The 11,799-nt window shown below is 42.7% G+C and overlaps 1 protein-coding gene across 1 annotated transcript in view; it reads left to right on the forward strand.

Annotated features, from left to right (window-relative positions):
- gna13b (guanine nucleotide binding protein (G protein), alpha 13b) overlaps positions 1 to 10,705 on the forward strand; it is a 29,745-nt gene extending 19,040 nt beyond the window's left edge. The window contains exons 3-4 of the mRNA XM_053648609.1: positions 637 to 687; positions 10,067 to 10,705. Of these exons, the coding sequence (XP_053504584.1) occupies positions 637 to 687; positions 10,067 to 10,639 (624 nt within the window). The 3' untranslated portion in view covers positions 10,640 to 10,705. The remainder of the gene's footprint in view (positions 1 to 636; positions 688 to 10,066) is intronic.
- The last annotated feature ends 1,094 nt before the right edge of the window (positions 10,706 to 11,799 follow it).

Here is an 11,799-nt window from a genome sequence, read left to right on the forward strand (position 1 = left end):
ACTGTTATTTTTACATTCAATCTGATGTATCTCCTAAATGCCTTTTTTTTTTTTTTTTTTTTAAACGTTCATTTGTCTTAAGACACGCCACAAAAACACTTGGGTGCCGTATCTAAACCTTTCTGTGGTCAGGGGTCAGTTCCCTGTCTGTGTGTTCTGAGATGCTTTTCTGCTCAGCATGTTTGTAAAGAGTGCTTATCTGAGTTACCGTAGCCTTTGTAAGCTTCAATCAGTCTCGGAAGTCTCCTTTGAAATCTCTCCTCAACAACGCTCACATAACTGCCGCTCACCGGATGTTTTTTTTTTTTCTTCCCTTTTTCTTCACACCGTTCTATGCATGAAAGCAGTTTCTTAGATCAGGGTTTCTCAACCTTTCGCCCTCTGTGACCCATGTTTCTTTTGAACGGCAGTCATCCATGGCCCAACTGTCAATTACCAACACTCGACACACTGTGGTTTTTCGTTCACGGTAGCGGTAAAAGCGTACTTAATATAGTCCGGGTTGTACCTGCAAACACATTTTGCTGTCTATGTATGCCACTTCAAAAACATCGTTTTATAGTACTGGTGTTTGTGTTTCAAGACTACTAATCTAATGAAAATAAAGTTGTTGTTTTTTTTCTGCTTCTTCTTCAGGGTGAATCGGTGAAATATTTCTTGGATAACTTGGAAAAACTTGGAATGCCGGTAAGCATAATTTTACTTAGAACACACACACGTACACTAAAGTTACGTCGAAAATGATGTGCTATACACTGTGCACTTACTCTATGCATATGTACTCTACCGTCTAGTTTATGAGTTTTAGAAGTATCGCCTTCACTTGAACACTAGCAGGTTTTTTTTTACTAACCGGAGGTATAAGCTGTTTACCAGTCGTCGACGACGAATGGCGTTGAACGCACATAATGTGACGCCGCTAACCTTCTCGGAGTCAACGAAAAGGAATTTCTTCAGTTTACTGTTCAGTCCCTCCGGGATTGTGCGACCACAGAAATGAACGTGAAATCCAGGACATTCTGTAGTCTTCGCGGGATCTTGCGATTTTGAAAAATGACCACAGATTTTTTCTGTAGATTCAGGCCAAGACGCGTCACGTGACATCATCGCAGTGCACGTTCAGCCGAAGCCCTCTTCGATTCACGTGCGTCGATCATGAGTACAGCTAAAAGGTCTCGTTTCACACCAAACATCACTGCGAAAGGACGTGAGAAACAATTTTGCGCAGTTGAGATTTCACCAATTCAAGTAGTTCTCCACAAAAAATACCCCAATTTTATATATATATATTTTTTTTTGGCTGAGACAATCACAAAACAAAATCCTGTACAAGACTGACTGTTTGTCAATGTTGCCTTTTACGAGCAAATTTGAGCCGGTGTCAGCAACTTGTAGCCCCTCCCCTCTTCTGATGCGTAAGCAAAGCTGCAACCGTCCAGTGCATAAAGTGTCCAACATTCCACACTACTACAAGTACTTGAAGCACACATCTTGTTGGAATTGTCAGTGCGAACACACTACTCGCACTATACTGCAAAATAGTGCAGAAATATGCGGTTCGGGACGCAGCTGTAGTCCTACACAGACGAAGGGTATGCGTCAGGACAGCGATTCCTCTGGATCCTGTGTATCGGTGATTGGCTGCTTCTCTGACACCACTCGTGGGGAAGTGAAAGTCTTGTGTACTACATACCCCCTAGTGAACACACACACTCTGCTCTCACACTGTTGTATGAAAATGGAGCAAAGTCTGTATAATTCTCAGGCAAAAAAAACGTGGTGGCTAAATATAATTTAATGACTTTCAGCAAGCTAGTTTGCTCGTTCAGTGCAATCCAGCAGTATTTATATCGCACTTAAAAAAAAAAAAAAAAAAACGGATATTGTCACAACGCAGCTTTAAGATTTAGATCCCTAATGATATGTTATGGAGATACTAGAGATCCAGATCCTTTCTGCCTCTGGATGGAGCTCAAATCTTCTCTAATTCCAGACTGCTGGGACTACGGCTGCTCCTAAGGCCATACAGACTTCATATAAATCCATAATGAACTTTTTCACACTATCTGTTGTTACCCAGATGAGGATGGGTTCCCTTCTGAGTCGGGTTCCTCTCAAGGTTTCTTCCTCTTAAAACATCTTGGGGAGTTTTTCCTTGCCACCGTCGCCACTCAGTGGCTTGCTCAGTTGGGACAAATTCACACCTTTAATATCTGTATACCATGTTGATATTTCTGTAAAGCTGCTTTGAGACAATGTCTATTGTAAAAAGCGCTATACAAATAAAATTGAATTGAATTGAATTAATGAGCAAGCCAGAGGCGACAGGGGCGAGGACATTTCTTAACACGACATGAGGGGGGGAAAAACCTTGAGAGTAACTAGACTGAGAAGGGACTCCATCCTCTTGTGGGTGACGCCGGATAAGTGTGATTTATGAGTCATTACTCCTCACGCTCGAGTCCAACAGTACTCGGCAATGAGTGTCAATCATTTTTATTTATTTATTTTTATTCCATTAGAGCTTTTAGTTTTAAGACTATAGTTTCCAAGTGAAGTTATCCACTGAATAACGGACCAAACTCAGTCATTAACTTAGTTACAGTGGTGCTTGAATGCTTGTGAGCCCTTTAGAAATGTATATATTTCTGCATAACTAGGACCTAAAACGTTCGGATTTCCACACGTCTTTAAAGTAGATCAAGAGAACCCATTTAAACAAACGACCTAAACTTGAAAAGTAAGCTTTTCCAGCAGACCTCGTTCCATTTTATTTTCAAGTTGTTTTTATAGGAAGCACGTCATGGCGTTTTCAGACCTGTAGATCTGTGCTTTGTTCCGAAACGGGTACTTAAGTTTTCTCCTCGGCTCGGTTCGCCCTCGCAAGGCAACATTTTCAAAGCGCCGACAAATGTGTTTATGCAAGTCACATGTGAGTGAACTGTCCTCTCATTGGTCAGAGTGCTCCTGTTTATGTTCCTGGCTTCTGCCCACAGCGGTCGTCCATCCAGATGGATAGACAGCAGCTCTGTGAGCTTATTCTGGCTTTCTTTTTAGCTGTAGTTATTATTATTGATCTAATTTATATGTTCCACAGAGTGGTTAAAGCCCACCTCATTGAGACGCTCGCTAAACACCTTGTAAACCTGTGTTTTTTTTTATTATTCGTTTTTCAGAAAAGTTGTTCAGAAATATGTTCTTCAGACCAAATTTCAATGACGCATTTTACCTTGTCTTCAGTCTAAGTTAAACCGCAATTCATGTTGCGAGACTTTAGCAAAACAAATGCGTTTTTTTGGCTTAACGCAGCTCCCGTTCAGCATCGCGTATACAGGTTGGTCCGTTGGGTCGGATTGCTTTCTCGCCAAAAGCGAACCGCTCCAGAATTCATTTGCAATGACTGACTGTTTGGGTGCGGATCCAAGCGCGATCGCTGTGTCCGTATACGTCTAAGCCAGGGGTGTCCAATCTGATCCGGAAAGCGCCGATGTGTGTGCAGGTTTTCATTCCAATTAAGCAGGAACCACATCTGATTCCACCTGTGTAATGAGTTAAATTTGGCTTTCAATAGATTGAGGTGTGGCTTCTGCTTGTTTGGAATTAAAACCTGCACCCACACCGGCCCTTTCTGGATCAGATTGGATACCCCTGCTTTAAACGAACCGAATCAAGGGAGAAAATGCACCAGGTTCCGGAACAAACGCTCCAAACAGTCTTAGAGAGGCGCAAATGAAAGCCGGGGTACACCCTGGACATCACAGGGCACAATCACATACACACTCATTCATGCACTACGGACACTTTGGACACGCCAATCAGTCTACCATGCATGTCTTTGGACCCAGAGGAAACCCCTGCAGCACGGGAAGAACACGCAAGCTCCGCACACATAGGGCAGCATCGTGAATCGAACCCGCAACCCTGGAGGTGCGAGGCGAACTTGCTATCCGCTAAGCCTCCGTGCGCCGTAAATGAAATCATGTAGTATAAATTATACAAGGAATAATGAACGAAGAAAAAGGAGTTTGTTCACGGCAACAACGTTCTCTTCCATTACATGACGTGTTAATGTGTCTCTGTACTTGCATACCCTCTCAAACACTCAGATGTTTGCAGCAGTGTTCTCTCCGCGTTCATTAATACAGCTAGTAAAACTGGCTCCATCATGCGATTAACGTACCATTCAGGTAATGCTTAAATATTCAGACTGCTCAGTGCTCATAAACTCCGGCTCAGCTACTAACGCTTCAGTTTATGACACTTCCGCTCGGGCCTGTTCTGTCGTCAGCAGTGTTGCCTCAGATCTCGGTGACGCAGGCGCTCAACTCGACGTGGCCCAACACAGCCCCGTTTACACGCTCTCGCTCGGAGAGGAAGTGCGTGGTTCCTGAGTCGAAGCTGAAAACAGTTATTGAACCGAAGAGGAACGTCACAGCGGTGTATTTTAAACACAAGAGAATGCTCACGAACTGCGTTACGGATCCACACTTACCACTAACAACCACTTCATTACCGCTACTGTGCCGAAAGATATTTATGATTAGGCTTGGGTTATGCGGCGCGTCATTGTTACTATAGAAACGGTTTTATGTTTAATAACTAAATGTAGATGAGTGCTAATTCGGCTCGTACGTTACGTTTCTGGTTAGCTGGGTGACCGACTGCATCATCAGGGGTTTTTTCCCTGTGTATCTACATTTTCGGTGTCTTCCACTGGTGAAAGCCCCTGCTTTTTAAAAAAAAAAAAAAAAAAACCCTGCCTGCTGGACAAGAGTGTAGTATAATGAACTGTAAAAAGAAACGGTAGAAAACGCTGAATGTTCACGTGATTATCTAACAGAAATGAACATTGTCTGATCAAACACGGCTTGAGAAATGTACAGGACCTAAACTAAATGAAGTTGCACCAAATGTTAGTGGTACCATTAAAAGGCAAACAAAAATGGCTGCTACATTAAGCAAACGGAGGTGTGTGTGTGTGTGTGTGTGTGTGTGTGTGTCCTATTTCTAGCTGAAAAGTTCAAGAGGTGATTATGTGAACTCTGTATGTGTTTCCATTGTGATCACACAGCATGCACAGAATTTCCAAGTGTCTCACACCCATGAAGCTCCTCTCACTCACTTGCGCTCGCTCTCTCTCTCACACACACACACACACACACACACCTTTTTTTTTTTTTTTTTTTTTTTTTCTCCTTCTTCCCTTAAAGTCTACTCAAAGCCTAACGCTTTTTCTGATATTTATTCAGTGGCGTGTGTTACAGATGCCCAGAGTGGAAACGCACACGGACAGGGCATCACATTGTTTGTGCCTGTTTGTTTGTGTGTGTTTTCCATTTGAGCATCTCCAACACCGGCTATTATTTCTTGAGCCACTCAACCCTAGTGTTGGATATTAGGAGGATAAATAACTCGCACAGGTGCAAGCAGGACATCCCCCCCCCCCCCCCGCACACACATACACATGCACACACAAACAAATCTCTCCTCAACTACTCTGTTCAGCCAGTGTGCTGCTCCTCTTTGCCATTCATTCATGTCTAACTTTCTCTCTGAGTGATCACTTTATATGTAAGTGTAACTGAAATCACAGCATAGCCGTTGTCTTTAGTGTGTGTGTGTGTGTGTGTGTGTGTGTGTGTGTGTGTGGTGGTTTTGTCCGAGGATGTCGTGGTCAGGACTTAAGCCTTGTTCACACGGGCATGATTTTTGCAGCATAAAAAACGGGTGTTTTAATGCCCCAATGGCTGTCAGTGTTCACACCCAGGCGTAAAACGCTTGGTGTCAAAGCGTCAAATTATTTTACGTCGAGGGCTTCGTTTGTTTTTTTGGTTTTTTTTTGGACACGCTGTGTCAAAACCCGGCCGACCAATGAGATTCGCGCTTTTGTTCACACGCCCAGAGCCGCTGCGGTTCCATAAAAGTACGACTTGTTGGCGCTCAAGTACAAAGAAGAAGCCTGAAAAAAAAGACGAAGATGCCAGCACCCACCATTTTAGTCATGGTGCATAAGTGACAGACCTGAAATAAAATGCTCACTGCTAATAAATCCTTCTGCCTACACACATAAACACGGTGTCCTTTTGAAAGCACGGGTTCATGGGTTCAGATCTTTAAGGATTTAGCTTCTATTATGGTTTTGAAACGTGCCTAATTTTGTTTTCGAGGTCTAATACGATAGATTTACATGCATCCGAGGACAAAAAAACACTTTAACGTGCTCATAATTTAAACTGCAGCGTTACCTTTTTCCACCCTGTGTCACAAATGACTCGTTCAATGATCCGTTCTAAAGGATTCATTCTAAACTCCTCCTTTCAGAGAGCATACTCTGCTCTGATTGGTCAGATGTCCCAGTCTGTTGTGATTGGTCTACCGCTGTCAGCGAGCAGCCGATGAAGACCAGAGGGGGTTTTTTGTTACAAACCTACGTAGGTTAGTACAGGAAGTTAGTCTGGAATCACTAACGACTCGTTTCAGCTGTTCAGAATCGGCTCCTTTTGTGAGTCAATAACTCAGTTTGTCCTGCGCTTTGATTTTTGAAACTTTGCAGATGTTTTTACATTCACAAACAGTGGCCTAATCACCAAATACCTTGCGTTTCACAAAAGTGCGTACGTGCTTTAGCGAGTTCGCAAAAAGTGTGTGAACAGCTTAAAGCCGTAAAAACCGGCGCTCTCTTTTTCTTCTCCGTGATTAGCGGGTGTTAAACAAAGCTGTGCAGTGCCACCTTGTGTACCGGGGTATTTCTGCTTTTCAATAAGCGCCATCTACTTTCAGGGAGTGAATGTTTAACCATGTTAAGCCCCATGTTTAACGCCTGAGCGTGAACACAAAAAACCGTGCTGTGAAAACTGTCCCGATGTGAACAGGCCCTTGAGCAGTGCAGAGCAGCGGCTTGGGCGTGACTGCCGGTTAACGTGTAGTCTCTGAACGGTCCGCATTTCAGACATCTCGTTCCGTTGTCTGGGAACAGAAACAGAAAAATATGTGAATGAGAACAGCTTTATTAGGAATTCGGCTGTATTAAAATACAATGTGTGAATACAGCACATCCCTTGTAGAGTTCTTGAAAACAAAATCAGTGCTTGTAAAGTACTTGAAAGTCCTGGAATTTAAGTATGAAGCATCTGTACGGACCATGAAACCCTGTGTTTGGTAGTAAGCGAGCTAGCGTTCACAATTTTATAATTTATTTTATTTTATTTTTTTTATTATTTCAGTTCAAACAAACAATCTCCAGTTTCATTCCTGCTGAACATTTTTTTCTTTTTCCCAAATATTTCATTGGGAAGAAAAAACCAACCGAGTAACACACAGCAGCAATCATTCAGCTTTTTTTTTCTTTTTATACTATTTTTTAATTTTATGATTTTATTCATTTTATGATTTTTATAAATTTATTTTTGAGTTAATTTCCAAATTGAGGAATTTATTCCTAATGTTGTGTTCTTTCTTAGTACTCCAAGGACAATTTCCATTCACATGATTTCATTGCTCTAACGGACAATAGATGAACTATGTGGCATGCTGAATTAGTTGCTTGGCGACCGTATGATTGTTCTGAAGTTTTTCCAACCGCCAGTTATTCATTCTCATTAATAACGCATCGAGATGAAAAGCTGGTTTGTCTGTGTTCATTTATATCGCTGTATTTCTGTAAATTCGGTTCATTTTGCCGATTTGAATTATGAGTTAACATAATATTGCCTGGTATCGTGATACTTCAGCTGGTATAGTATCGTACGATGTGTTTACGGTATCAAGACCCTAGTCTGATGTGTGTGTATGTGGATATTTTAGAGTTCTCTAGCTCATGCCACTCGTTCTGAAACTCGTGCTGTCCTACACACACCAGTTCAGGTGTAAACTTGCTGTTGGTCAGTAGAACTATTTTTACTAGGCAGGTATATCCTCGTACACGAACGACAGGTGATCTTTTCCGAATTTGAGGTCCCAAACCCTGTGCTACGTTAAACACGTTATCAAGAGAGGATAATGATAGTCTTCATTGGTCATATATACATTACAGCACAATGAAATTCTTTTTCTTTTTTTTTTCCTTTTCTTCGCATACCCCAGCATGTCAGGAAGTTGGGGTCAGAGCGCAGGGTCAGCCATGATACAGCGCCCCTGGAGCAGAGAGGGTTAAGGGCCTTGCTCAAGGGCCCAACAGTGGCAGCTTGGCAGTCCCTGACCTTCTGATCAGTAACCCAGAGCCTAATAATACACCATTTCTCCTTCCTACTATTTCTGCTTCCTTTATTAATGCATTATTAATCCCTTATTAATGAGAACTATTGCTAACTAGCAAAATATAAATATTATTGTAGCTGCTGCTTTTCAAGCCTTGTCGGTGAGGCGTCTCCGCAGCACAGTAAAGAATACCTGCCGCTGTTTGCAGGTAGCACCAGCGGACTTTATCACACTTCCACAGAAGAGCTGTGTAACACCCCCCACCCCAGGAAGTGTAATAGGAATCTTTTATCAAAATGTGTCTGAAAGCCCCTGACTAATTCCCACCCCTCTCATTCAGAAAGTGAAAGTGCATCTGTGTGCGTTCAGGATTTCCTTTCAGCCGGTAGTCGAATGTGTGTGTGTTTATGGTGTGTGTGTGTGTGTGTGTGTGTGAGAGAGAGAGAGAGCGCGAGTATTTTTCTGTGGCGCATTACCTCATGCGGTGCTCCATATCCTCCTACACACTGTAGACTTCCACACAGTGAGCATGAAGGGCTTTATCTGATGTGTGACCTCATCCTTTCTGGAAGTTACTATCTCATTCAAATACGACAGCACGGTGATACGGACGTGTAAGATCCTGAGGTCTAGCACGTTATCTCCTGTCTCAGTATTCGAATCGTTTTTCCTGTGTTTTACATATATTTACATTACAGTTTGTGTGTTATTTGCATTTAGTTTGTTTGATTTTGGTCGACTTTTAAGTTAAAATGGGAGCAGTGAATGAAATGATTTATCCAGTGCTGTTGTGGCCTGGTTGAATGAAATTGGCGAAACATTTTCCAAGCAGGAAATAAGAGTAGTTTAGATGAAAAACTATTTTTTTTAAATAAAAAAATAGTTTAGATGAGTTTTATTTCTATTTGACTTGCTCTACATTTGATGTCCACAATTTCTGATGCAGGTCTCCTCGCTGAGGGGAAGCAAAGACCCTTCACATCGATTTTACAGACTGTCAAGTTGCGCTTGTGCGCCATCTGGTGGCATGGATACCAAGATGTAAAAAAGATGCAACAAAGAAATTTTTACAAAGTAGAAAACGGTGTTAAGTTATTTATATAGCAGAAATGTACGGAAGCCCTTTCTGCCACAGGGAAGAAAAAAAATAAAGGTAATTGTGAATTTGTGTCTCGCAATTTGCGAGTTAACATCTCGCAATTCTGACTTTATTCATCGCAATTTTGAGTAAGTGTATCACAGTTCTGACTTTTATCACAATTACGAGTTAAAATCTCACAACTCTGACTTTATTTCTCACGATTATGGGTTTACATCTCACAATTTGAACTTTCTATTTTTTATATATATATATATATATATATATATATATATATATATATATATATATATATATATATATATATATATATATAGCTTGCAATTTGGGCGTCCACTTGACGCAGTACTCGAAATACCAGAATTGCGAGAGGATGTGAGGAGGGAAAAAAAGTAAGAATTGTGATATATTTATTCAAAATTGTGAAGAATAAAATCAAAATTGTGACATGAACTCTCTTTCGTGAGGGGGGGAAAAAATGTCTGAATCGTGAGACTTTAACTAAAAAAAAAAAAAAGATATAAAGTTGCAGTTACCTTTTTAAATTAGTTTTGGCCGAAATGGGCTTCCGTATAAGTGAACGTTATCTGTTTAAAAGAAAATGTGAGAACTGAACAGGACAAAAACTAACCTGGGTTACACCAAAAACGTTAGTGGTACCTTCAAGAAAATAAAAATGCCCGCTACGTTAAAGTAAACGGAGTTTAATGAGGCGTGACGTATAGTCCAGAAAATACAGTCGTGAATTATTGTTCTCCTTTATGTCCACAGGACTATCTGCCGAGTCAGCAGGATATCTTACTGGCGCGCAGGCCCACCAAAGGCATCCACGAGTACGACTTTGAGATCAAGAACGTCCCTTTCAAGATGGTGGACGTGGGCGGCCAGCGCTCTGAGCGGCGCCGCTGGTTCGAGTGCTTCGACAGCGTCACCTCCATCCTGTTCCTGGTATCGTCGAGCGAGTTCGACCAGGTGCTGATGGAGGACCGGCTGACCAACCGGCTCACGGAGTCGCTCAACATTTTCGGCACCATCATCAACAACCGCGTGTTCAGCAACGTCTCCATCATCCTGTTCCTGAACAAGACCGACCTGCTGGAGGAGAAAGTCAAGATCGTGTCCATCAAGGACTTCTTCCCCGAGTACGAAGGCGATCCACACAGCCTGGACGACGTGCAGAAGTTCCTCGTGACGTGCTTCCGCAACCAGCGCCGCGAGCAGCAGAACAAGCCGCTCTACCACCACTTCACCACGGCCATCAACACTGAGAACATTCGCCTCGTCTTCCGAGACGTCAAGGACACCATCTTACACGACAATCTCAAGCAGCTCATGCTGCAGTGATCTGAACTCTTCCCTCAGCTTCCACTGCTCGCGTCCAAGCCTGGACCACTAAACCTGACTTTTGGGGGTGTGGGGGAGAGAGGGGGAGGGAAGGTGCGCGGGGGATGGGGGGGGGGGGTCGGGCGAGGGCAAGTCACAGAGCAAGTCTTAATTCGTGTGTGAGAGTGTGTATGAGAGAGCATACGCACAGGTTCAGCATCACTCAGAAGAGTATCTGTCTGAGGAAAGCATGAGCGATCCTGTGCTTCTAACTGCCTTTAAAGTCACTCAACTGAACAGCAACTCTGTGTGTGTGTGTGTGTGTGTGATTGTATGCACCTTTTCTAACCTTTTATTATAACCTGTATGCCTGAATTTGACTCTGAAGCAGGTCCTGATTTTGAGTGAGCACAGCTGGAGCTTAAGTTCACGCCACTTAGCATCAAATCCTGACTTTAATTACACAATGTAATACTTGAGCAACATTTGCTAAGCTAACCTATGCTATGCATCTGTATGTATCTATGTATCTGTAGCACTGAGCGAACATTAACCGCCTCTCCAGTGTTGGCGGTCTGACTGTAAAATAGCGTCCTGACATCTAGTTCTTGGTAAACCGTTAGGTAATGTCACTTGATTGACAGATTGGGCTCCTTAACTTTCGCTCCGCCTTCATGAAACCAGGGAAGCCTGACGCGCTGCAAAATCGGGACGTGTGTGTGTGTGTGTGTGTGTGTGTGTGTGTGGTCGTACACTGCCTTATTTCAGTCCACCATGAGGAGCTGTTTGAGCTTCACTCTTAACCTCTTAACACAAGTCTCTGAAGTGTGAGTGTGAATGATCTGCCTTACTTTTACCTGGTGTGTGTCAAGCCTCACTGAAAATGGCTTCCCTGTCTAGTGTGTGTGAGAGATGCGAGTGTGCTCTTACGTGGTTATGTCTTCATTCACTCGAGTAAGTGTGTCTCATCTGAAGAGAGTGTGTGTTATGTCAGGTCGTCATGAAAAGCTGTTACAAAACAAGGTGACGTGGCGAGAGCAGCGTAGTGTGTGTGTGTGTGTGTGTGTGTGTGTAACAGTTAGAACAGGTGGAGAGTGTGTGAGAGGGTGTAAGAGTATGGTCCGAGAACCTTCTCTGGTCCCCAGCCTTTTTTTTTTTTTTTCTTTTTCTTTTGTTTTTAA

This window comes from Ictalurus furcatus, chromosome 2 (genome assembly GCF_023375685.1).
Source record: "Ictalurus furcatus strain D&B chromosome 2, Billie_1.0, whole genome shotgun sequence".
NCBI classification, from domain to species: Eukaryota; Metazoa; Chordata; class Actinopteri; order Siluriformes; family Ictaluridae; genus Ictalurus; species Ictalurus furcatus.